Source organism: Clytia hemisphaerica, unplaced genomic scaffold (assembly GCF_902728285.1).
Source record: "Clytia hemisphaerica strain Z4C2 unplaced genomic scaffold, Clytia hemisphaerica genome assembly, whole genome shotgun sequence".
NCBI classification, from domain to species: Eukaryota; Metazoa; Cnidaria; class Hydrozoa; order Leptothecata; family Clytiidae; genus Clytia; species Clytia hemisphaerica.
In genome coordinates, this window is record NW_027104390.1 from 2,057,576 (window position 1) to 2,085,131 (window position 27,556).

Here is a 27,556-nt window from a genome sequence, read left to right on the forward strand (position 1 = left end):
TCCTTCTTTTGAACAAATAATCTTCATTTCCAATTAAGGCTTGAGCTTTCTATTCTTCGACTTATAAAGGTATTCGTACGCTCGCTCCTTTTTGGAAATTTGAACAAAAACTGATTTTTGAGAGTTATTTAGAATAAGTAGACATTTTGAACATTATTCTTTCACAAAATTAAGATTGTTTAGGTTACAGAATGCTACCTTTTTTATTAGAACTTGCTAAGATTATATAACTAGTAGTTAGCCATTTATGCACATTGAAAAAAAAACTGTTATTGTTCCTTGTAAAATATGGATAATTTTTAGCCAATTCATTTATTTTGTAATATCTTTAATTATTTTTCATCTAATTGATATAATATTGAAAGAAAAACGATGATTTTGCAACTAAAGTGTATCCAGATATAATTGGCAGTAAGAACAAGAGCCTGTAACTTGGTCAAATTCAATTGTGGACATTTTTCTACTTGTTTAAGAGAATCAAAAGCGCTATATTTGAATGTATTTTTGGTTGAAAAATTCGCGAATTTCAGCGGGTAAATTTGTGATTGCAAAAATTAAGCTTTTTTTCTACTTATGCTACAACTACAACGTTCACCAGTGGTAGGTCAGCTTTTGGTAAAGAAGGTTGTCAAATTTTAAGGCAAACAGAAAATTCTTTCGGAAGATATGGCCCCCGAAAAATCCCTTGGTAGTACTTTTCTGTGAAACATCAAATTTCCAAATTTTTAATATGGAAAATTTTGAGAAAATTTTGGAGTTTCTCCCAGTCAGGGTCACTTTAAAAAAAGGAGCCCAACGTAGGGTGCACAGTGATTATCATCACAGCTCGAACAAATATTAATATTATCTCTGATGAAAACTTGGCCTCTGGTACCCAGGGTAAACGTAGTTAGTGACCATTCTTTCGAACTTCAGCTGTACATCCCCGATGGTTGGCAAGGGCCGGTGTCCTTACTGTCAGTATCATCACAGTTCGAATCAATTTCGATATTTTCTTTTTGAAAACTTGGCCTCTGTGCAGTGGTGTGGTGTGGGTACGGGTGTCATATATCTTTAAATCTTACATTGACATTGACGCGGATGTTACTTTTTATCTAGATATTAAACTTCAGTTTGGATTTTGCCAATATCCTATAAACCATGGCTATACTTAAATTCTGGGCTAATTAGATCATCCTAACTTGGCTATGAAAGGTTGAAAGCCCCGGGGGTGGTACTTAGGCAAATGGTACCGTGAGTATCACAGCTCGAATAAATTCGAAATAAATATAAATTCTCTTTGAAAACTTGTCTTCTGATACTCAGGGCGAGACTCAGGGTAGGCAAATGGAGGGTACGGTATGTGCCGTCCTTAAGGGTACCTTTTTTTGAATTTGGACCGCTAAAGGTCGAAAAAATCATAAAGAAGTAAAATTTTATAGAAACATCCAAGGGTCCAAGGGTCGAAAGTTGGGTGGCACCCCCCGTCTGCTCGATCGTAACCCTATAGTACCCCCCCCCCTCCACCCCCCGGATCAAAGCTCAATTTGAAGATGTCCCCTGACTGTTTCCCCCTCCGGAAAAAAATTCTCCGCCCCTTTTTTAGAAAAAGGGAAATTTTGAAAGTTCACGCTAGCCTCCTTTCCTCTCTCAGTTCTCTCCAAATTGGGAAACAATCAATACAATTTTCAAACGTTGATTCAGAGATTTGTTTCTCTACGTCATGATGGCCTACTCGGTCCACCTCAATGTTTTGAATTGTGATACTGCAGTCTCGAGGCTGAGGCAAAAGTAGCAATTTTTCAAGAAGAAAAGTGAACAAAAGTGACTTTGCAATTTCATCATCATAATCAATCGATATTTTCTTTTCAATGCCTTTTTATTTATTTCAGGAAATAGAAAGAAGTGACAACATGGGGTCAGATAATAGATATTGATATATGTGACAGTGTTTGTGATGCTTTTTAATCCTTTTCAAGAAAAAGAATGGAGCGGAGACAACGAAGGAGCCGAAAGTGTGGATCACAACAAGTTCCCATTGTGATTGCACTTATTCTATTAACTGGTACAACTGCTGTGTATTTTGGTTTTGTGTAAGACCTTTTCTGATAATTTTCAGTTAATACCGTGAGTGGTCCAAAATCTGACAGCTCTGCCTAAAAATCTGATGGCAATGCCGATGATATGGGGTCTTTCAGAGACTTTCAAAGATACAAACTAAAATAAAAACAAACCTTTCGCTGTGACGCAATAGAGATACCAAAGTGTCAACTAAACTGAGAATTTTGATATACTGAACCAATTGAACCAAATAACAATAATATACACCTTATCGGAAATTTACCTCCTCGCGTTGTTACTACGCAACAGTTTTTGGGGATAAACAAAGCGATATATTGCAGTTTTCAGGCAAAAAGCCTTACAAAACACCCAAAATATTGATGCTAAAAGAGCCTCCAAATCAGCTGAAGAACCACCGAAGTTGTTGTTTTTTCTCTTTCTAATAGCTTCTGCTAGCATCTTGAAAGCTTTTTTTTTTTTTTTTTTTTCAAATTCAGTGTATTTTTAGGAACATATAAAAAGCCAGATATAAGCAAACAAGTTCTTGTTTTACGCAGGAACTTTTAGCGCTACTCACGCTACCATTTATGTTTACCTCCCAATTTCAATGGATCCATTTTAGCGCGGTTGTTTTTGTGGAATTTCCGATAAGGTGTATTGCTTCTTGTACAAAACATAATTTTTTGTTACAAAATTGTTACCGTCAACTGTTCCAACTTGGGACTATCTTGCTCCAACTTCGGACTATCTAACGCAACATGGGACGGCCATTCCACCACCATTTCACTGAACCTCCAAAGTCATTTGATTTGAGCTCAATAGACCTTTTTTCAAAGAGGCCACCCTGTTGAATAATTATGTAGTCCAGCAGAAAAACAATGATAAACCATGAATAATTATTACAATATATGCATGATACAGTAATTATGCATGGCTATATCATTGTTTTTATGGCTGGACTACATAATTATTCAACATGACATCCTCTTTGAAAAAAGGTCTATGAACCACGTATTAAAAAATACACGATTTCTCTTTCACACCGAGTAGGCTTTTAAATCGAAATATATATGAAAAAAAATCTGTAGTGGAAAACACAAGCTAATGTGAGCGTTTGACATCACTCTCGCGGCAAGTTACACTCGCTATAGACCTTTTTTTAAAGAGGCAGCCATGTTGAATAATTATGTACTCCAGCATAAAAACAATGATACAGCCATGCATAATTTTTAAAATATGCACGATACAGTAATTATGCATACATAATTATTCAACATGGCTGCCTCTTTAAAAAAAGGTCTATTTGTTAATCTCATCGGCCAGTAGGCGGTAAGGCGGCAAGGCGGTGGGCGTTCTCTAATTCTCCATTCGGCGTCCGGTCATTTTAAAAGAAAACAAAAGTTAAAAAGGGCGCACTATTAGTGAAAGTTATCGTGACATGTTATGACAGAAAGTATGATTGATAAACTTGGTGGATTTATCAAAACAAATTTGTTGTCAAAGAGATTTAACAGTAAGTGAAAATACAGGCCAGATATCAACAAGTCCCATGTTGCGTACACTCGTTCCAAGTTGGAGCAGTTGATGGTAACGTTTCAAATACCAGCAACGGATTCAGAATAATAGAGACTGTAATTATATTTACAACTCTTTTTTGATCACATTAATTGACATCTTGACATTATAGTAATCTTGTTAGATGTTTTGTTTCAAGAGTTCTTGCAATAGTTTATTTTTCAACTTGGAGAGGAAATGTTTGTAAACATTTTTTTCATAGCAGTTATTTGGGGGGTCGGATTTAGGCAGGGCTGTTGGATTTAGGACCACTCACGGTAAGTTTTTTTGTTTTGACTCATCAATTGACTGACAAGTAAAAAACAGTGAAGAAGAGCATCTAAGTTATTATAGGGGCAGTCGTCTTGAGATTTTCAATTTTTTTAGAGGCATTTAGCTGTTAAAAAATTTGAAAATCAAAAGTTGATGGCCCCTTTTATTAGTTATTAGCTAGAGGGAGGGAGGTCAGTTAGTTAGGGAAGCCATCCAGGATCCTGCCATTCTCAGCAAAAATAAATGACACTTGTAAACTTAAGTTTCTTACCATTTTCCATCGAGAACAATAAAAAACATTACTACTGCCCAAAGCCGGAGACCAAAGCAAATGATCTTCCTTGATGAGGGCACCCTTTTGGATCTATTGTTAACTCATTTAAAATGGTGGACAGAGTTTCGGAATGATAAAGGCGCCTGCTGCTTCAAGACGAGGGTGGTAACACCAAAACGCCCAATCTGATCAGCCAACAGAAGGCAAGTTTGTTGCCGTGCAAGTTACATCATGCACTCCACTGTAGCAAAAGCAAAAACAGCATTTCACAATTATAAGAATATCTTATGTGCTTAAAATTCTATTTGACTTTGAGAGCTTCATTGAAGATGAAGAAGTAGAAAGATAAAAAATGCGCTGGTTAATTTTGTTTAAATAGGTGTGTTTTTTTCATTGTTGAAAATTGAAGAAATTTCTACCCACATAGAAGTTTTTTTACAGCCAATTAAAGGCACAGTTTGCTCTGGTCTACTTATACTTACTATGTTTGCTCTATCGTCTAGGCAAAAAGAGGTAAAAAAATATGCAAAAGCAATTTTTTATGAGTGTGGTTATGATTTTTTTGATTGCGGCTGCATACAGGAACTCGCCAAATGTTCCTAACTGGAGGTCAGTCAAACAATTTCAAACTTAATTACAAAATTTTTAAACAAAGTTAAGTGAAAAGCCTTATCCTTAGAAAAAATTTTCAATCCATATTGTAACATCTCCATGGCACTAAAATCAAAAGTGTTTCAAAAAGAATCTGTGCGGGTAGCGGGAAGTGTGGGACGAGAGTGTATTTCTCTAGCTTACCATAAGTTGGTCTAATGACGACAGTCCTCTTCTAATTTCGATACCCTTTTTGGAGATAGGAATAATAAGGTCGGGATCAAGGATGGACAAAATATTTTTTCCTCCTCGATCACGAAGCAAAAACAATAGATTCTATCAGTGATTTCGACCTTCATATTATTTATAATTAGAAGAGGGATGTCAACATTAGACCATCCAACTAACGGTATGCGTTCACTTCCACAATAATTTATGCAATTGCACTTTTGGTCAGTCGGGTTCATTTCTTCCAAATAACTAAAACAATGATGTAATGATGGGTAAGTGCAGGTTAAGGAACCCAGATTATTTTTAAACTATAGAAGTACCTTTTGGTATATCTTAGATAAAAAATACAAAAAAAGTCAATTTTGTGATATATGAAAATAAAGAAATGATAAATTGATATTACCTACAAAAACACCCCTTTCTTTTAGTTTTGTCTAATCTTACATCTCATAACTCAAAAAGCGCCTGTCCGCCCAATATCCACCCAATCACTTAAATTCTCCTTTGACTTTGAAAAAAGTATTTATTAAAAACTATGAAATAATATAATACTTACAAAAAAAAGTTTTTAACAAAAATTAGTAATATTTCAATAAACTCTTACTGTAGTTTCAATTTCAGTGGGTTTTTTTCTAGCGTTATCGTACAGTCTCACAAATTTTCTTGGCTGTTTGTAATAATAATGCATTGTCAAATTTGGTTCTCCATATTGTTCTTACTGTTAAGTCAGGGTCAATGGTGACGTCACCTAAGAATAAAAAAGAAAGCATGATTGATAACTTTAACTGAGAAACCCATCTTACTGGGTTCCTTTTTAATAACAGTACTGCATAGCGTGTCTAAACGATGTTCAATAGTAAAATTCTTTAAACTTTGAGTATTGTACCTGGTGGCCACAAAAAAGTTTCTCTCTTTGAAACTAATTTTCTCGAAATCTAAACATTTTAAAAGAACCATTTCTATTTCATTGGAAAGAAGTAAGATAGACTTAAATTTTGATGGATCATTTATTAAATTCGATTCAGTAAATCAAAAGTTATCTTCAATTGAATAGAAAAGTTACTTTCGAAAAGTGCTGAAAAACATTAAAAATCGACCTATCAAATCAAACAGAAGCATCATTACATGATACATCAGTATTTTCGTTTCAGTCATTTTAAAGATGATAATTAGCTGTCTAAATGACCTTTTGTTGTATAAAGGAAGGTTGAATTTCAATGAAATGAAGAAAATTCATCGAAAAAGGCCAAAAAATCTGGTAAAATTCATGAAAATACATCAAATACGGGTTTCGAGGTAGATCCAGCCTTACATAGACTTAATCCAGTCTAGAACCAAAAATATGAGCAAAATTTGCATAAGCCTGAAAAGTTAACGTTGGAAATATTTAATATTGTTTATGAAAATAAAAAGTGCAAAGGGAAAAAGAATATTATACAATGATAAATAGTAAACAGTAAAAATTAGTGAAAACTGGTAGTGAGGTCAGGTAGCACATAAAAACGTAAGAATACTTCAGATGGTGATTAAAGCATGAAATTTGGCACAGATGATCCTTAGAGGGTCTAAAACTTAATTTTAAACAGTAACACCAAATTTTGCCACGTGGCCACCTGCCAGATGGCGTCATCAGGTGGCTGGGCAAAAAATTATTTTTTTGAAAATATTCAAAATCTGATGGTTCCAGCGGAAAGAGCATGAAATGCTGATAAAAATTGAGGTATAAAACATGCCTTGAAAATCTTCCTATCAAAAGTTATGGAGGTTGAAAGTTTGAAAGCTCGTAATTTTGGTATAAATTGACCAAATTTCATGTTTTATACATGAATTCATATCAAAATTCATTGCTTTTTCCGACTCCGATGTTCAAATTGAATTAAAAGCTTTAAATCCTACAGAATACTAAAACTTACATTTTGAGCTTTACAAGGCAAATCCGAAGGCAAATCAACGCAGCGTTCTCCCTTCAGGAGCACAGTGTACAACCAACTATTTTTTTTTTGGATGTTTTAAGCCTTCCTATGTTGTTTAGACCCAAGCATCAGATGGAACTTCAAATTTTGACATCGATTCATGTATAAAACACTAAATTTGGTCAGCTATTTCCGTTATTACAGGATTTTAGGTTTTGCCTGAAAAGGCTTATGATGACGTCATCACAAAACTTTAAACCTTCATAACTTTTGATAGGAAGATTTTGAAAGCATGTTTTATACCTCGATTTTCATCAGCATTTCATGCTCTTTCCGCTGATACCATCAGAATTTAAATATTTTCAAAAAAATAAATTTTTGCTAAGCCACCTGATGACGTCATCTGGCAGGTGGCCAGGTGGCAAAATTTGGTGTTACTGTTTAAAATTAAGTTATAGACCCTGTAAGGATCATCTGTGCCAAATTTCATGCTTTAATCACCATCTGAAGTATTTTTGTGCTAACAGACCTCACTATGGTGAAGTAAATAGTTTATTAGTTTTTTATTTTCAAACTGACTATGTACTGGCTTTTAAATAACAATTTGCAATTGATAATCTGCTTGATCTAATGGAGTGTTGCCAGCATCATGCAAGATTCATATGAATTTTCTGGTAACTATTGGAAGAATTTTTATGTATACTTTAAAATCGCTTGGACATTCACATATAATTGAATATTGTTTTATTTAGGTGCCCATATTTAGTTGAGGAATATCATTTTGCAATTGCCATTGTCAATGGAGTGCTGACGTTAACAGTTCATTTGATGTTTGCAAGAGCAACTTTCACAGATCCAGGAGTTTATCCAAGAGGTATATTATTTACTCTGTACCAGAGTGTATCTCACATTTTTTAGCTTTGTAGTGCACTTTGTGCACATTGTCTGTTTGATAAAAAAATTCCTGCACGGAGACCTCTACGATGAAGTATGATTTATAAATAGCAACACTTCTCTCATTGTCTCCACTTTCTCACCAACACTCCATCGCAGTGGTCGGTTTGAAAAATCTCAAATGAGAAAAGACAATGACAACAGACTCTTTACAGCAATGAATTTTGAAATTAGCCGAAGATTCTGGATCTGTGTACAGACAATATATTATTTGACATTACCTTAGTTTGTGTCTACTACAGCTTGTCTACTTAAAAAGCTTTTAAATTTTGCTGATTCTTCCAAGCAAAATCAATTATATTTGATTAATTGTCAATTTCAAACAATCGTTCCGATCATGCCATTTAGCCAAGGTTAGGTAAATTGGTTGCGATTTCTACAGATAGACAGGGTTGATAAAATTAACCAATCTTTAATACTGTAAGTGGTTATGATTTTTAGCTTGACAGAAAATGATTTGTTTATTTTTCAAGGGAACGGTCTTCCTTCGTTACAAAATTGAGAATCATTTTTCTTTTGATAAACGCTATTGAAATTTTTGAGGACCTTCTTGTTAACACCTGATTTCTTATTTCATTCTTCTTAGCGCCTGAAAGCGAAGATGAAGAAAACGACTTGAGACAACCGCTGTATCGAAACATTGAAATCAAAGGAATCACTGTCAAAATGAAATGGTGTGAAACGTGTAGATTCTACCGACCACCTCGATGTTCACATTGTAGTGTATGCAATAACTGTGTGGAGGTATAACTATAAATTTAAGAATGTTCTATTTGTCATTTTGTTTTGTTTTTTGAGTATGTCTTATCGCAGAAAACTTTTCAGTAAGATTTGAGTTACTTTGTGGAATTATTTATCACCAATATTTTTACCATTTCTTTGAGTTTCATTTTCTTTTTTGATGAACCATGATGCCCAATACATCTCTGTCAACTACCGTAAGTTGGTCTAGTATCGACATCCCTCTTCTAATTCCGACACCCTTCTTTAGAGTTAGGAATAATATGGAGGTCGGAATTGCTGATGGAAACTTCTTTTTTTTTGCTTAGTGATCAGAGAGGAAAAAATCTTTTGTTTATCAGTTTATCACCTTCCTATTATTCCAATCTCTAATAAAAGGTGTCGAAATTGGAGGAGGGATGTCGACATTGGACCAACTTATGGTACCAACTACGAACCAAAAAGACGATTTGCAAATCAAAACTTCATTAATTTTCTTTTTTATCTCTGATTTAAAAAAGTTCTTTTTTGTTAATTTTGCATAGGTTTTTGATCATCATTGCCCATGGGTTGACAATTGTATAGGGAAAAAGAATTACCGATATTTCTTTTTCTTCGTCACCTCTTTATCACTTCACATTTTGACGGTCATCGCTTTCACCATACTGTTTGTGGTAAAGAAGAAAGGGGAAGGTGAAGGCATGGTTCAAATACTTCCTGCGTATCTTTTTCATGAACAAAATCAGTTTCTCATTGTTAAATTTTCCTCTTGTGTTACTTTAGGCGTACAAACTTTCGCGAGCAGAAACTTTCGCGAGGACGAAAAATCGCGAAATTCACGACATTTACTTTCGCGAATTTAACGGAAAAATATTTTTCGCGAGCATAAACTTTCGTGAATCAAGGCGTAAAATTGAGAATTTTCACATGAAAAAATAGCTTAGAGGGACGAATACTTCTTGGATTGGCTTGAAACAGTTGTCTTTTGACTTATTACTCTTTTAGCTGGCTAAAAAGTTACATTTCATTTTAAGTTTGAAGTTTTGCAGATTTTCTATTTTGTCAAGAATTTTTCGCGAGCATAAACTTTCGCGAAAAGGGTCAAATTCGCGAAAATCGCGAAAGTTTCTACTCGCGAAAGTTTGTACGCCTAAAGTATTCTCTAAAGCAGTAGACAGAAAAATTAAGTAAAGCACTTAGCTGGCAAAAATACATTTCACACCTTGGAACATGTATGATTTTCTCACCCAGGTGAATTTCTTGCATGTTTCAAGGTGTGAAATGCACTTTTCCAACCCAAGTGATCTGCTAATTCTTTCTCCAACTAACCGATACTTACTTGTTTACTGGAGCTTTATAAAGCTGTTTTAATAAAAAAAGATTTTGGAGTAAAGAGAATAATTCATTATGCATAATAATAATTATGCACAATATCATTACTGCATTAACTGTTCGAATTAAAGGCATGTAAGGATTACCTCATACTTTAGACATTTTGAAAAAGATGTTTTGTAAGCAATTTTTAGCCAGTCAGAGCTTTATTCGACGTTTTTTCATGACTTTTTTTGCGTGAATCTGCTAATAGGAAATTTCTGTATCGTTTAGCACTAACTGATCGGAATCGCTTTCTCCTATTTTCTTTTTACGCACGTTTTATTCTTGATATCATATCCTTGACAATTTCTTACAATGTTTTCACAGTATTATAATATTAGCTATAGCTGGTCTAGCTTCGTTTCCAGTACTTGGCTTATCAATATTCCACATCGGACTTGTTGCTCTTGGTAGGACTACCAACGAACAAGTAAGAAAACCTCTTTCTTACAAATCACTGGGACCGCTTCCCACTTAAACAAAATTGGCCACAATATCGTCCCCGGTGGAAAAATTATACTCAAATTTTTGCCCCGCTGAAAATATTCAGAAAAGTAAATCCTAAAAAATGCAAAATATTGTGCTATTTTTTCATTACCGCTGACCGCTGAATTTTCTAGCTCGAAAACAATCGAATTCAAATCCCCAGCCATAAAAACATTGGGATATCAAAATCCCCATCAAGTCTTTACTCTAGGGGCTGAGTTAGGTCCCGTATGCGCATCGGCGTATAGTCATTTTTTCTTTTGATCATGAAAGTATAGTCCTTGAAGAGTCAGAAAACGTGTGTGGCGTTATTTGGATCAGGCACAAATTTCCATAATGGCGGATTTTAGATTTTCAACCCTTTTTAGCTCTCTATCAAGAGATACGAAGTACTTACGTTTTCTAAGTTTTGAAAACGAAAGTACTTCATAGCTTGACATAGCAATTTTCAGACCATGGTTCTGACCTTTTTCTTAATCAGCATAAAATTTCTGATCGATTGGTATATAGTATGCGGGGTTTTAAGCTCAAAAAAATATTTTTCTTAGGCTAGCAGAGCCTAAGAGCCCATGTGACGAAAGAAAGTTTTGAATCCGCCATTATGGATTTCGAAATTCATGTAGAATTTTATTATTTGAACGGTAGGCAAGACCCTGCGAAAATTTCAAGTAAATTAAGTGAGCCAATCAAATGTTACAGCCACGCAAACTTGGAACCAAAAGTAGTCATTTCAAAAAATCAAAATCGAAAGTGCTTCATATCTCCAGATAACGAAATTTTCAGACCATGGTTCTGACATTTTTCTTAATCAGCATAAAATTTGTGATCGATTGGTATATAATATGTCTATGTTTAAAGGGCTAAAAAGGGTTGAAAATCACATTCGGCTAAAGCTTCAGATGCATCCGGCTGGACCAAAGGGGGTCTTGAACCGGGAACCTATAGGTTTCCAAACCAATGCCCTATCCACTAGGCCAAGCCGGCTGCCAAAAATCGTTATTTGGGGTTACTTATACGAAGGTCTTAGTACTATATATAAATAAGTCTGACTGACGAGTTAGGCTAACTGTTATGATCGCCATTACTCCGAAGAAGCCACCACACGTGTGCACCGCCGGGTGGTTGCACCGCCGGCCGGGTGAGGGGTTAGGGATTTGCACCAGGGTGGCGCAGCGTCCGCGCGGCCGGATGCATCTGAAGCATTAGCCGAATCTTGAAAATCTAAAATCCGCCATTATGGAAATTTGTGTCTGATCCAAATAACGCCACACACGTTTTCTGACTCTTCAAGAACTATACTTTCATGATCAAAAGAAAAAAAAAATGACTATACGCCGATGTGCATACGAGACCTAACTCAGCAACCTAGAGTGCTTTGTCTGTTATCATTACTCGCTACCAGATCCACTGTGAGAAGGGACTGTGTCCCTAATTTGTCCCATTTTTTGAAAAAATTAAATAGAGACTCTATTCATCAAAGTCATTAAACGTGAAACCTTGCATAGCTTCAGCCAGGTTTCTAGTTCCCCCCAACAAAGTAAGGTCCCCCCAACAATTTAGCTCCCCCTACAAAATTACCTTGTGCTAGGTCCCCTAGCAAGTTAAGCTAAAACAAAAACATTGTTCTCCCGTGCCCCGTAGAGAGAAGTCAATAAAAAATATATGCGAGTACAGTTGTACTGATAAATGAAAACTAAATTTTACTTGTATTAATATTTATGTTTACAAATCTTTTACTTTTTATATTTGATTTAATAGTAAGATAAGAGATCTTTTGAAATTAGCTGAACAGCCCCCATAGTCTCAGTCAGATCATCTAGGCCCCCCCCAAACAATCTAGGTCCCCCAATAATTTGATAATTTTAGCCCCCAGGTTCTTTAAAGGCCAAAATATTTCTTAGCCTCCCCCCAAAAGTAAAGGGGGGGCTGAAGCTATTCCTTGGTCGAGAAAGGTGGCAATTTCAAGGGCGCATCTTTTTGATGTGGTTTCTGGACGGGCATGTGACTTTGATTTAACGGGGAGTCACTATTTGATTAAGTAACCACCTGTAATATATTATTCGTATGGAGTAAACTTGTTTTAACATTTACTTTTTATCTTTAGGTCACTGGTAAATTTGGCAGTGGACATAATCCATTTGATTTGGGTTGTTACCAGAACTGTTGTACAGCTCTTTTTGGCCCACTACCGCCAAGGTACGTTCACTACGTACTCAGTTTATTTGATAAAACTCTGAAACCTTTTCAGGGATATTGGAAAATATGAATAATATTCCAGGAGGAATCCGAAAAGGCCAAAGAAAAACTTTCTGGGAAGTTAGAAAAGTTGTCAAAATTTCTGTGAAAAAATCTAGCTTTTTTAGTAAAGGTATTCATCATAATCTGAAGAATAAACCCATTTTTGGCAAGATTTTGGAATAACTATGGACACTCTAGTAATTTGTCAAGCATAAACTGATAACCGCCGGGATGGTCTGACTAGTCTGACTTTGATAAAATAACCTCCATTGAATTTGATATAATCTTTACAAAACTACCTTAAGTGGATAAATTTTGGCGTGGATTTGATTTGGCGATTGGCCAAAATACGATTTTTGGCGGGGATTTAATTTGGCGAATTGGAAATTTTGTCACACTGAAATGGGTGAAAATTACTCAAAAATATACTAAAAAATTATGATTTTTCACATAATTCTCTTTTTGTTAAATTTAGCGTGGATTTAATTTGGCGAATTAACGAATTTGGAAATTTTGGCGAGGATTTAATTTGGCGAATTTTGGCACAATTCGCCAAATTCGCCAAATTTAATCCCCGCCAAAATTTATCCACTTAAGGTATACTGCACTAAGTAGTAAGTCTGTGACCGCAGTCGTGGGCGACCTAAAGGTTCCTTTTTCGGTAGCTATCTACCCGAAGGTAGGGGAGGGTGCAACTCATTCTCCTGGATTGCTCCACTACCCTCGATCCTTCTCCTAATTGCTGAACATCAAACTGAGAGTGCCATTTTTGTGGTACGTACGAAGTCTTTGGTATGACCCAGCCGACGTACGACCTTACATATCATAGATGGATGCTCTATCACTGCACTACGGTCGCTTATACGATTATAAGAGTACATTTTGTTTCACTTCAGGTATCTTGGCTATAAAATGCCGAAAAGGAAAAAGAAGAAGAAGGGTTCACCGTACGGTGGAGACGAAGAAACAGTGCATAATGGTGAACCGTTGCATACTCAGCACATTCGTATAGAAATGGAACCCATAGCTGCTGGTGGTGACAGTATTAGTGATACTAAGGTAAACTTGTTTTTTACAAACATATAATTTAGTCACTATATCCGGCTGCTCTAGTTATACGATCGTCAGTTTTTATAAAGTGATTATTAACTTGGTAGTGTGACGAAGGGAAGTTAGGCGATTGGGGTCACCCTTTAGTTATTGAGGGGACCTCTCAGATCACTTAACTGTTCCTTCGATCAGGGTATCCCTTATTGGGGATAAGTCTATGGACACGTAGTAAAGGTACGCTAATAGATTTCAATCAACATCAATTCTGTTTCTCCAATTAAGCAATAAATATCAAATAAGCGTAACATAAATAACATCAAATAACTTAGTAACTCTGGCATGTAATTAACGATAGTTCTCTTTCAAGTCCTTCTCCTTCAAGTTCTCCTTTTCAAGTCCCTGAAGTCCTTCTCCTTTAAGTTCTCCTTTTCAAGTCCCTGATTTCTTTCCTTTTCTCACTCATAATCTCTCGCCCTATTCAGAGGTCTGAGCTCGAGGGCCTGAGCCCCACTCTATTGATGTCTATTCATTTTTCAGTTCATTAACATCGTGTTGGCTCAGTCCCAACCTCCTTTGCATTATTCATTATCGTTTACTATTCATCATCATCAACCTCACATCTCCGACGTTCGACAAGTGACGTCCTCGTCACTTAAAAAATTTGTCAATTTGTTGATAGTTAATGATCTACCAACGTAAGATAGTTTTTCAGTCTCTTTATTATTTCTTTCAATGCGCATTGTAAAAATTCATAAGTTTTTCATAGTTCGGTAATTCATAATAATTCATTCATAATACTGCAGTTTAAACAATTCATAATACTATAATTCATATCTACCATATGCATGTTTCAATCGGAAATCACGCCCTTAAGCCGGCCGAACGTGATTTCTTCGAAAATAGTCTCTGGATCCAGGTTATAATTTCAGCTGTTCGCTATAAACAGCATTTCATTCTTCATTATGCTGAATGTGTATTTCAATTATCCATTCTTTAATTTTGAATTCAAAAGTTTTTTGATACGTAGTGCACTACCGTTAAATTCACCATTTCAATTGTCGGATTGTGATGATTTTGATAAGACGCCATTCTTGCGCGTCCGTGAGTGTTGTCTATTCAACGTTGGTTGAGTTTTCATCCGTTCACTTGGGATGATAAGTTCGTTTTGTTTGAGTGAGCTTCATTTGCTTCCTGAGTTTTTAATCGTTCGTTTGGACTTGATTTTATAATTTATCAATCACGTTTTTCAAAATGTTCTACCTTTTTTTCGTTGCGCTGTCGTTTCCTATCATCAAGAGGAAACGAACTCCCCGGCAGTTATTCTTCACCGAAGAGATATCCCATCGATCGTGGATCGCGGCCACGGAGGACAAGGCTAGCTGGATGGATGAGGGGATGATTTATTCGACGCTGCGACTGGCCACGGGAACGAATTCTTTCGTTACTGGTGGATTGGTGTTGCGGTTGCAGGAGATGCGCAGTGTCCTCTCCGGTATCAATCTTCCGCGGCCGGTCGTCGAGACAATAATAGGTTTCACCTTGATTCTGGAATTCCCCGATTCCTACGAGCCTTTCCGTGCGCCGTGCTTCCCCACGGAGCCCGAGGTTGTGCGACCGTCATCATTTTGGCCAGTGCTTCCTTGGGATGGGTTGCCACCTCGGAAATCCTATAATAAGGAAGACAACATCGAACGTAAGTGGAAAAATTCTATATCAATTTACAATCAAATATTAAATATTAAAACGTCCTAAAGTTCTCTGATACCAGATCATTGAACCAAATAAATAAAATACTACAAAAAAAAATTTTAATCGACAAATTCTAATCAAATTTTATATACAAATCTTCATTTTATGATTCACTAATAACATTCTTGTTACAGTTCCTGATGGTTTCTCTTCATTATTTTTCAGGGAATAAACTGAAGAACAACCCCGTAAGTCCGTCCGAGCGTTGGGCTCAGATTAAAGCTGAGCAAGAAGAGCCTGATTGGGATGACGAATTGAATTGTTCGGAATTGTCGGATTCAGCCGAAGTGATTGAGTAGCTCGGTAAGTTTTCCTTTGTTTGCAATACTTCCGGCCATTGCTCATGTACGGGAGCTCCTCGTTGCAGTGGCGGAAGCGGTTTCTCATATCTCCACACCGTAAACGCTCCGAATTTTTCTTTCCTCAATCCCATTCGACGAAGATAATCAGTTCTGTATTCTTCTGTTGTCAAACGTATTAAGATATCTAGTCGGCGGTCTTCTTCCCTGATACTGCTTGCTTCTTTGGGTGATCTTCTTCTAAGTCTTGTCAAGATTATCTCACTGTGCATCCTTCCAAAATACGAAAGAATAAGTTGGGGTTTTGTGTTTATTATATCCCTTTGCAGTTCGATACAGGGTGCTATCTTCAGCTGTATAAATTGAAAGCGAATTCTTGTGATTGTGTAGTTCAACCATCTTTCCTTCTTTCTTGATTGATCGCTCATCATGAGGTCGACTCGTATTTTCTTTAACAGCATTGCCTGTTGCTTCTGTGACATAATTTTATCCATCTTGATTTCTAGATTTACTCGTCCTGTCGCCAGAAGTGCTTGAAAGCTGAGCGTGGACAATCGCAGCACCATCTTGCCAACCATCAGAATGTTGAACCGTGAAATATAATGATTTTTTGTTTCTTTTATATACTTCACAAAAATTTCGTTTGTTATTTCCTTTCCTCCACCGCTTCCTTTGTTTCGTCACAATACATATAGTACAAACTTTTGCGGTACTTCGGTTACCATGATTGCAACTCTTTTAAAATTAATGAGTCTTTACCATAGTGATATAAGTGCGGTTTAGTTTGTAGTTTGAAACACAATTTCGAACATCAAAACATTAAGGTTATTTACATCTATTTACATTTTCTTCGTTGCTTCTTTTATTCAATGGAGTATCCGCAAACGGCATTTTGCATTGAGCCTCTGGAACTCTTCCGTTGCGTTAACCCTTTGTCCGCTACCTACAATTATTCCCAATACCATTCTCGTGTCTGTCTTCTTCAGGAAAGGGTATAGTATTTTGGGCAGCGGGAATTCAAGCACAACCACGTGCTTGGTCCATTTTGATAATACTTTTCCGGTTTTGATCATGAGGGTAGTTGGGACTTCTACAAAGTTTCGTGTGAGATTTCCGTCAATTTCCTTTCCTTCGTGTACATCTTGTTTCATAAAGGTCAATCCGTAAACGGTACCCAAGGCCGTAACCGCTATCGCAGCTAAAATTCCCAGGCCAATCCAGCATTTTGATACTCCTTCTCGATTGCTACTTTTCTGGAAAATTGTTTTCTTGTTGCCGCTTGTAATGGTCTTCTCCTGAAAATTGATGATGGCTTTCTCAGCACTTAAGATGTCTGTCCCAATTATCGCTTCTTCTTCGATACCGGGGACTACCAGGAAGTTTTGATTCTTTAGTGATTTCGGATCTACAATGCTCGTTGGAATGATTACACTTCCTGTGGTTTCTATTTCTTCTCCAGTTATGGAATTCAACGTTGTGTCGGTAACGTGTGTTAGAAATGGTGCTATTTCTGCAGCGTCCCAGATATCTTTGTTTAGAAGTGAGTGTGTTGATCCAGTGTCGATTAGTGCCATGTATGGTTTTGTCTCACCTTCTATTGACAGGTAAACTCTGGTTGTGATTCCATGTTTCTTTTCTTCATCTCCTTTAGATTGGCTTGACACCGCAAGTACGTGTCCTCGCCTTGCTCTGTTTTTATGAGAGTGTCCACGTTTCTTGTTATGATGCACGTACGTGAATACATCTCTCTGTGACGGTTCTTCTTCGTTTGCACTTCCGTCTTCCTGTCTGTTGACAGTCTCCGTCATCAATCGTCTCGCGTGGTGATGTCTGTGATGGGAGCGTCTCTCGCGATGTCTTCTTTGATTGTCCTCATGATGGAGTCGTTTTGGTTCGCCTGCTTTGCTTTCTTCGGGTGTAAATTTCTGTTTGACATTTCTTTTAAAGATCTTTATTAACGAATCTCTGTTTAAGTACGCAAATCCTGCAATGAGGAATAGAATAATAATCCACTTGATTGTGCCACTGACTCCTCCAAATACATTGAACAGGTTTCCGATCCCCTTTTCCGGCCGATTCAACAGCGTCGCCAGTTGATGTGATGATGTTGCTAGCCGCTGAACCTAGGGAAGTGACTATCTTCTCATCTAGATTACCTACTCCTGTCAACACTCCTTGTATGCCACTTCCTAGTGCTCCAATGATTTGACTAGTCCCACTTGCAGCACCTTCCAGGATTCCTCCTAAACCGACTCCAATGCCAGTTAATAAGTCTCCATTCCCATGTTGCATTTGAAGTTGCTTCACCTCTTCCATTGCGTCATGTATCTCTGAGAATATATTCAGCATAGAGTAGGGTGCCAAATGTTGTGGTGGTTTTCGTATCATCCTTGGATCCCATCCTCTTATCTTAGGTAGTTTCACGAAGTTCCTTCCTTTGAATTGTTTCTTCGGGATCACCTTGGTTATGTTTCCTTCCTTGTCAATTACGTCGTATGATCCTTCTTCGTTTCGGAGATAAGTGACCGGTGGTCTTTCAGAGCAATTGATCTTGTGGGACTTTTCAACTACGTGGCGGTCAATTAGTCGCAAGAATTTTATCTTTTCGTGATAAGGTGCTTTCACTGGAATGTCATGATAGCACGAATTTCCTATTCTGCGGCTTGTTATTAACCGGTAATTCGAGATCTTCAAACATCTGTGAACTTGCATTGCCTCACCAATGAGGTGTACCATCACCCCTCGTTCCTGGTGAATCCATCGCGCGGCTGTTGTTGGAAATACTTCAATCATCCATTGTTGAATTCTCGTGACTTCTTGCTGTATGAAGCACGTCCTTTCCCATTCCGCTATGATATCTTGTTTCTGGTTGATCAAGGTTCGCATGATGTGTGCTTGTAGTATGGGACCAAGTACATCTGATGACATTCGTTTCGCATAGTCCGTGACAATATTTTTCAGTGCTTCGAACATGTTTTCTTTCATGATAGGGTCTTTTAGTAGCAGACCGTTATCCAATAGCAACGTCGAGTCGGTTTCACCGTACGTGTTCTGTATTGATCCTCCAATCCTGAGGGATGGTATAACGATGTTGTCCTCCATCTGGTTGATCTCGTGTTTCCCGAGAGAATGCCAATCCTGGGCGGGATGATGCGGATCATTCCATACCAACGCAGCTTTCGTAGCGTCTTTCATGTGACAAACCCCATAGGTTTGCCCTTTTGGTATCTTACTGGGACATCTCGTTTGCGTCAAATGTTGTTCGATGTATTTTGATCTTCCAACCACTTGTGCTGGGAATGATCGGATCGTCAGTTCTTTGATTTCCAACGTGACTTTTCTCCAATATCTGCAAGTTGCGGTTTTTCCATTCGGGTGAGTGCTGACCAATCGGCTCCCACTTCTTCTTTCCAGGGGGTTTCCATTGAAGCTGCGGCTGTTGTACGCTTGGATGCATGCCGCTGGGCTAATGAATGTCTCTTCGGATTCTTCAGATTCCTTTTTTGATGCCCTTTTTCTGCTCCATGCTACGACAGGTTTCCAATCACAAATTGAGGTGGTCTCATATAGAGAGCAATAGTGTATTTGGAAGTGCGTTATGTTGGGGGAATATTTGAATACTTCCATTTCTTTGGTGATCAATTTCGAATCTTTGTTCATTGAATGGGTACAATCTGGAATTGTTGGAAATTCGTATACTCCCATCGGTGTCGTTGCTGTGCAGTCGTACAGGTTACCTAGTCTGGATCCGAATACTATGGGCAGTATTGCCAATAACATGATTATTGACCATCTCATGTAGGGTCTCGGTCCTCTAATTCGATTCCTTGTAACTGCTATTGCATTCATTTGCGTTTGAGATTCGAGGTATTGCTCGACCAAAATTCTGTCTAGATGCTCTTCTGGTTCCCATGTATTCTCCTCTTCGGGAAAATCCTGCCATTTGATTAAGAAGTATCTCTTGCTTCTTTTCATCTTCATTTTCAGTATTCTCTCGACCATATACATCTTTTCTTCCTCTTGTTCTCCTTTCTCGTCATCGTTTGGATCGAGAGATTGGCTAATTCTTCCGTTTGCACCATCTTGGTCCGGATTTTGACTACTGTTTCCTTGTTCGTGTTCTTCGGTTCCACCGTTTTGGTTCTCTTGATTGGAACTGTTTTCACTTGAGTCGTCTTTCTCCTCTTCTGGTTCCCCTCCTATGTCTTCTGAGCCTTCAATATCCTCGGATTCGTCACTGCTTTTATCTTCATCTTCCATCACTCGGAAGTTAGGATCTTTGAATGATTTCAATCTATTCACGTGAACTGCTGTTGGCTTTCTTTTGTTGAGCGGATCAGATAATTCGTAGTTTACCTCCGACAACTTCTTTGTGATTCTGAATGGTCCAATCCATTTCGCCATCAATTTTGGACTCAGTCCCTTCTGTCTGGCCTTGTTGTGTAACCATACTTCGTCTCCTACTTTGAACTCTTTACCTTTCACGTTCTGGTCGTAGTAATGCTTGTTCTTGCGTTGAGCTTTCTTCAGATTTTCGTTGGCTATCCTTTGCGCCATCTGCACTTGACCGACTATTCGAGCTCGATGATCCTCCACTTGAGGTGATAGCTTCTTACCCGGATTGAACTGTAAGTCAGATGGTAAGGTTGCTTCTCTCCCAAACATCAGGTAGTATGGGGACTCCTTTCTCGATTCATTGACGCTCGTTCGGTAAGCGAAAAGCACTGATGGCAGATATTGATCCCAGTCGTTTTGTCTGGAGGCTACAAAGTGTGAGATTCCTTTTACCAACGTTCCATTGAGGCGCTCTACGATACCATTGGATTGGGGGTGGTAAGGAGTGGTCTTTATTTGTTTAATGTTCAGCATATTACAGACTTCTGCCATCAGGTTCGAAAGAAAATTCTTTCCTTGATCTGTCACGAAATGCCTCGGTACTCCGAATCTAAATATGATGTGGTGAAGCAGCAGCTCTGCTATTACGTTTGCCTCGGTTGATGCCACTGCAAACGCTTCGGGCCAGGCTGTCAAGCGCTCGATAAATACGACTACGTACCTGTTACCGGCATCCGTTCTTGGAAATGGTCCGACAACGTCGCAATGAAGGGCTTCAAAAACTTCTCCTGTCGCGATTGGATACAAAGGTGCATTCTTTTTGGTTGTTCCTTTGTCTTGTTGGCAAATAATACATGTGTTCACCCAAGTCTGGATATCTGTCAGCATATTGGGCCAGTAATATCGTCTGCGGATTTTATCTGCTGTCTTTGCAAATCCAAAATGGGCAGAGGCCGGTTCATCATGGTTGAGTTGCAGAATTTGTGCACGATACTTCTTTGGGATAACCAGTTGTTTCCATGTCCCTTCTGTTGTTGCAATTCTTGGACTAAATACGTGATATAACACGCCATCATCAATGAGGTAGTTATCGATATCGCGAAGAATTTCCTTCTTTTCTTTTGAGTCCTCGGGTAGAACTTTGTCTGCGAGGTATTCCATTTTTCCTAGTAGCTGTGGGTCGGCCTTTTGATGCCTGATTATCGATTCCTTATCAAAGGGGCTCTCTGTGATTGCCGAGAACTTTGTTTCTCTCCTTTCTGTTCATCTATAATGCATGGAGATGAATTATTCAAATTTCTCTCGTCGAGCTCGAGTTTGCTTCTCTCCTTGAATGCTTCTGATTCATATTTCATGACGTTTGATTCATCTTCTCCTTCCACCGTTGTATTTGGGTGAAAAATACCTCTTCCTTTTCTATTTTTGATTCTGGTTGTTCCGTTTTTTTCCTATTTTTGGTAGACTTCTTTTCTTGAATAGGATCTTTTGCTGCTTCAGCTTGAAGTTGTTCCCATGGGATTCTTGATAGAGCGTCTGCATTTCCGTTTGCCTTTCCGGGGCGGTATTCAATAACGAAATCATAGGCTTGTAGGTAAAGAACCCATCGAATCATCTTATTGAATCGGTCCCGTGTCTTCAGCATGTATTCTAAGGGCTTGTGATCGGTCAGGATAGTAAATTGATCGTTTGCCAGGTAATTATGCAAGTTTTTCACCGCTGCTACTATGGCTAGACCTTCTTTCTCGATCACTGGATAATTCTTTTCCGCTGGCTTTAACGCTCTTCCTCCGTAGTGCACAGCTCTATCCATTCCATCATGCTTCTGACTAAGAGTCCATCCGATTCCAGTGTTGGATGCATCTGTTTGAAGATAAAACCTTTTTGTAAAATCTGGCATAGCGACAACCGGATCAGACGTTAGGATGTCTTTTAAGTGTTGGAAGGCTTTCTCGCATTCGTGTGTCCATTCATACTTGACTCCTAGTTTGGTGAGATGAAACAGTGGTGCCGATAAGTCTGCGAATTTCGGCACAAAGCGGCGATAGTAACTACATAGGCCTAAAAAGCTTTTCATCTGCTTCGCATTCTTCGGTCGAGGGAATTCTTTCACCTTCTTGGTATTTTCTTCATTTGGTCTCACCCCATCATGAGTTACGATATGGCCAAGGAACGCAATCTCCGTCTCTGCTAGGTCGCATTTTCCGGGATTAGCTTTGAGGTTTGCGTTGGCGAGTTTATCAAATGCACGTTGTAGATGTTCGACGTGCTCCTCGAAGGTTGCACTAAAAATGATGATGTCATCCAGGTAAGCCAATACAAAGTGCCATAATTCGTCTGCCATCACTGCCTCTACGAGTCTTTGAAAAGTCGCACTTCCGTTTCTAACTCCCATAGGCATCACCAAACACTCAAAAAGACCACGATGACAACAAAAAGCGGTCTTCGGGATGGAGGATTCTTCCATTGGGACTTGCCAGTATCCTGCTTTCAAGTCGATCTTCGTGAAGTATTTTGCACCTTGGAGGTGATCCAATAAGTCATCCACTCGGGGTAGGGGGTGACTGTCTGGCGTCGTAACTTTATTTACTGCTCGATAATCGAAGCATACTCTTACTCCTCCTGAAGGTTTTGGCACAACAATTAATCCTGACGCCCAGGGACTGACACTCTTGCGGATCAATCCTCGTTCCAGCATTTGATCCAGCTCTTTATCAATCACTTCTCGCTGCTTCGGCGTCACTCGATACGGTCTTTGTCTAACAGCAGCCGCATCACCTGTGTGAATAATATGCTTAACCATCGGCGTGATCCCTATTTCCTGGATAGTAGAAGCGAACGTGTCTTCGTATCGGTTCATCAATTTCTGAAGTCTTTGCTTTTGCTCCGGGTTGAGTTCGGGATTTATCTTCACTTTGGAAGCTCTGGACGTGTTGTCATCTCCTTGTCCTCGATCTCCCATTTCTTGTTCTTTATTGCCCATTCCTCTCTGTGTTGCGTCCTCGTCCAATGTGTCTTCCTCCTCTTCATCACCATCCATCTGAATCATCGGCGCAATTGTCTTGATTTTTGACATCGTACCCAGCAACGATCCTTCTGGTATGACCACTGGATCTCGGTTGGTACTTATCACTCTCAATGTGATGATCCCGCTTTCTCCTCTGAGAATGGCTGGCTGGATCGAAATCGACGTCTTTACTTTCAGCTCTTCTGATTGCTCAAAAATGTAATCATCGCCCGTCGGGAAGTGGTGTCTGAATTGCCAAATTGTTTCTGACCAAGCCGGTATAGTCTTCTTCTTTCTCGAAAATACTTCAATTTCTTGAGGTTTGCTGGTTAACATTCGTATTGGCAGGGGCTCGTATTTGTTGTTACCTCCCGCCTTTTCGGGCCCATTGATCTCCAATGTCAGGTTCCGGTCTTTGTAGTTGATTGTGCCGTTGTTTTCATCAAGGAAGTCGTGTCCTAACACCACATTATAGCTTAAACCATTAATGACATACATCTTTGTTAGGTAAAGTTCCTTTTCAATTTCCAAGGGTAAAGAGATGCTTCCGAGTATTTCTAGTGTTCCTTGGTTGGCTGTGACCAGATTCGGAAGATCCTGCGATGAAAGTTTCATCGGTACATACTGTTTGATATCTTTCCATAGGTCGTTGCTCATAGCGCTGATCGCTGCACCACTGTCAATTAAGAATTGGCATGATCGTCCCAAGAGCTTTCCCCAAATGCGGACTGACGTCGCTGTGCCACTTGCAAACGTAACTGTCACCTGTGACTTTGATGTCTTTTCACCGCATGGTGGCTCTTCTCGACAACCGTCTTTCTTTTTGTCTGAATTCTTCTCTTCTGGTTGAGCAGGACCTCCTGTCTGGAATGAATTTGTCCTTTCTGTTCCCCGAACTACGTTGAGGACCGACTGTGGTGTACTAATATCTTCTTCGTTCCTCCTCTCCGACATGTCTTTTGGGATGAAAGGTTCGTCTAACGGTACCTCTTTCCATGGAGCCATGATTCGTTTCATTCATTGTCGTCGTTTATTAATATCTCCGCAAATGAGTTATGCAGGGATCCCTCAGTGGAAACAGGAGTTGGAGCAGAGCCCAGGGATTGTGTCTCTTTCATAACTTCTGGAAGGTTCGTGGGGACCACTAAGGTTTGGAGGTGTACCAATGTCCATTAGAGCTGTTTCAGGGGGTAGGTACTCAACGAGTTGGGATGTAATGTGGGGACCACTAGGTTAGGAAGGGAGTCATCGCTATACAGAAGTTATCGACCGGTAGGGAATCATTAATTATTTCCTGGGGTCATATGGGTTTCCTCTATGCAGACAGCAATTTCATTAACGTCGAGGTTTGGTAATACGTCGACTTCCCGAAGAGTTTGGAATTCTTTCAGCATGTCTACGCTGGGCTCCTCGTCACTAAACATAGGGATTTCCTCACTACCATAGTTAATTGCGTCCTCAGGAGAGATAGGTGCATTTAGATCGGGAATGGCTGCTTGGTTGAAATTCATTGGTGGCGGCGCATCCATCTGGTGATCTCGATCGGCTGCTTGCAGCTGCCCCATCAAGTTGAATGAATCTCTCTTCCTAGGGTATGTGATACTCTTACCATTTGCCTCATTTCTCAGGTATTGGACTTGTTGGCGCTGCTGATGGTGCTGTTGCTGAGGTGTTGGACCTGTTATTGCTGGCGTTCGGGTTGCCATGTAACGGCGCCCGTCAGTGATCGGGATCCTTGGGTCTCGACCTCCACTATCCTGTCTGTACATAAGGGCGTTGCTGTTGTTGTTGTTATTATTGTTGTTGTTGTTGTTGTTGTTCCCGGTATAATTATGGTTGCCATATCGTCCGCCTCGATAGTCGGTATACTGTTGATAATCGTACCTCCGATCATACTGTCTTGGTCCTCCTCCTTGAATTTCTTGGCAATATTTGCTTATGTGACCAACTCTCCTACACTGGTTGCAAATTGGCTGCCCATCCACCGTTCTCTCATATTTGGTTTTGAAGCCAATTCTCCTATCTTGAGGGGGTCTGTTTCGTCGTCGCTTGAGGTCCTTGATTTCATTCTTCATTCGTTCGATCTCCCTCATTGCGTCTGTTGTTGATGCAAAGTTTGGATGGCCAAATGTGTTGATTGGCTGAGGTACCACCATTTGTAGCTTCTGTTCGAGCAGTTCGGAGATTTTATCGTCCAAGTCTCTTCCGTCATCGGGGTAGTCATCAAACGATACTCGTTTTCGTGGTGCATTGGCAGATTGGACGGTGCATACTTTGTCAGCTGCGCCTGCTGTTAATTTGTCGATTTTCTCAGTCAATTCTTTGATTAGCTTGGCAGAATCGCCTTTATCCTTTGGTTTGATTGCGTTTTCCAGTCTAACGTAGGCCACTGCATCGCTGAAGGTCTTAAATCTTTGTAGTGTTACTGACGTTCGTAAGTCGTCTTTCAGTCCGGCGATGAGGGCATCCAGCTTCTGCTCTCCGTTGTAATCCAGTTGATACGTTAGATCTTCAACACGGTCTATATATGCGTCTAGAGTCGAGCATCCTTCTTGCTTCAAGTTGGCCAATTCCGCTTTCTTTGACATTCTTGTGTCAGGCGACGAGAAATAGTCCAGCATCGCATCCTTTATCCGTTGGTACGATGTTTTCACGTCGTCTGACAGTGCACTGTAAAAGTGCTTGGCGTGACCTTGCAAACCGTAACCCGTTAGTGCATCTAGGCGTTCTTGGTAGTTCCATTTGCCAAGGGTCGCAATGTTCTCGAACTTTTGTAGGTACGTCTTGATGTTCTCGTTGCTCGTCCCGTTGAATTGAGGTATTTTGTCCAAGGTCACTTGGAGGCCATTCATCTTGAAAACGTGGGTTACTGCTCTTCCATTTCCACTTGGGGCAACGCTGTCGTTCGAGCTGGTTGCGTATGGCTCTTCGTAAATGTGTTCGTCACTCGAAGAAGAGGTGTCGAGGATGTCTCGATGTGCTCGACGCAGCGGAGCTGGCAGTCTTGGCGTTGTTCTGTCGATTGGCACCGGCGTGTTATTGAGTCTTCTCCTCACGTTCGCCATCTTGCTTTTCTTTCACCGCTCCTCTTCTCGTTCTTCAGATTTATCGGTTGAATAATTTATAAGTAATAAAAGTATTACCTGCAGTTGTTGTACTTTCCTGATTTCTATTTATGCATTCAACTTCTGTTTGATGGCACTTCAATGAAAAGTTTGTTTCTTCTTCAACCGCCGTAAATCTTTTAATTATGCAAGTGTTCGTATCTTGTTTGACTTGAATCAAATGTAATCAAAGATGCTTGATTAACAGTTCTTTCCAACTTTCCTTCAGGTCCTTGAATAATTGATGCCAAGCGAGGATTTAATGTTTATATTTCTCTCCTCGATCAATTCTAAATATTTGATTTTGTGTAAAATTCTCGTTTTGATAGTTTTGATATTCCCTGATGTAAAATTTCTTGTGTCCTTTTTCAAAATAACGTGTCCTTATTAATCGTGAAATCAACCAAACTACCAATCAACAATAGTTCAGTTTCTGTGGTGTAATTAATTAGTACTCTACTACAATCTCTTACTGTTCTCGTTTCTTGGTGTAATGTAGCTCTCTCCTTTTGGACCTTTGATTCTTGCGAAGCGAGTTCTTCTGGTTCACCTTCAGTGTGACGAAGGGAAGTTAGGCGATTGGGGTCACCCTTTAGTTATTGAGGGGACCTCTCAGATCACTTATCTGTTCCTTCGATCAGGGTATCCCTTATTGGGGATAAGTCTATGGACACGTAGTAAAGGTACGCTAATAGATTTCAATCAACATCAATTCTGTTTCTCCAATTAAGCAATAAATATCAAATAAGCGTAACATAAATAACATCAAATAACTTAGTAACTCTGGCATGTAATTAACGATAGTTCTCTTTCAAGTCCTTCTCCTTCAAGTTCTCCTTTTCAAGTCCCTGAAGTCCTTCTCCTTTAAGTTCTCCTTTTCAAGTCCTTTTCCTTCGACTTGCCCTTCTCAAGTCCTCTTTCTTCGAGCCCTCCTTTCCAAGTCCTTGATTTCTTTCCTTTTCTCACTCATAATCTCTCGCCCTATTCAGAGGTCTGAGCTCGAGGGCCTGAGCCCCACTCTATTGATGTCTATTCATTTTTCAGTTCATTAACATCGTGTTGGCTCAGTCCCAACCTCCTTTGCATTATTCATTATCGTTTACTATTCATCATCATCAACCTCACAGTATTTTTAACCATTTTCCTAAGAAATATGGTGTTTTTGAGGTCACAAAGCGTTAAAAATGTATTTAAACTTGTTTTAAACATTTTGGCTCGAAATATGTCATGAGAAAATGTAAATTGTCGGTTACATCTATTTCGGACAAAGAGATAAATTTATGAAATCATGAAAGTTATGTTATGAAACGCAAAACTATCCTAATAAATTTTTAATTTAATCCTTTTAAAGATTTTAATTACTGCAT

At 39.0% G+C, this 27,556-nt stretch overlaps 1 protein-coding gene across 2 annotated transcripts; it reads left to right on the top strand.

Moving 5' to 3' along the window:
- Positions 1 to 1,868: 1,868 nt before the first annotated feature.
- Positions 1,869 to 16,370, top strand: LOC136819759 (palmitoyltransferase ZDHHC5-B-like). Of its 2 annotated transcripts, XM_067076001.1 has the most exons (9): positions 1,869 to 2,072; positions 7,629 to 7,750; positions 8,417 to 8,574; positions 9,096 to 9,271; positions 10,252 to 10,354; positions 12,515 to 12,606; positions 13,545 to 13,707; positions 15,613 to 15,750; positions 16,253 to 16,370. In XM_067076001.1, exons 1-8 carry the CDS (start codon positions 1,966 to 1,968, stop codon positions 15,622 to 15,624), a joined length of 933 nt encoding a protein of 310 aa, XP_066932102.1. In that variant the 5' UTR covers positions 1,869 to 1,965; the 3' UTR covers positions 15,625 to 15,750; positions 16,253 to 16,370. The 2 variants fall into 2 exon arrangements, with proteins under 2 accessions (XP_066932102.1, XP_066932103.1); XM_067076002.1 differs by lacking the exon at positions 16,253 to 16,370 and having other exon boundaries at positions 1,869 to 2,044; positions 15,613 to 15,693.
- Positions 16,371 to 27,556: the final 11,186 nt, after the last annotated feature.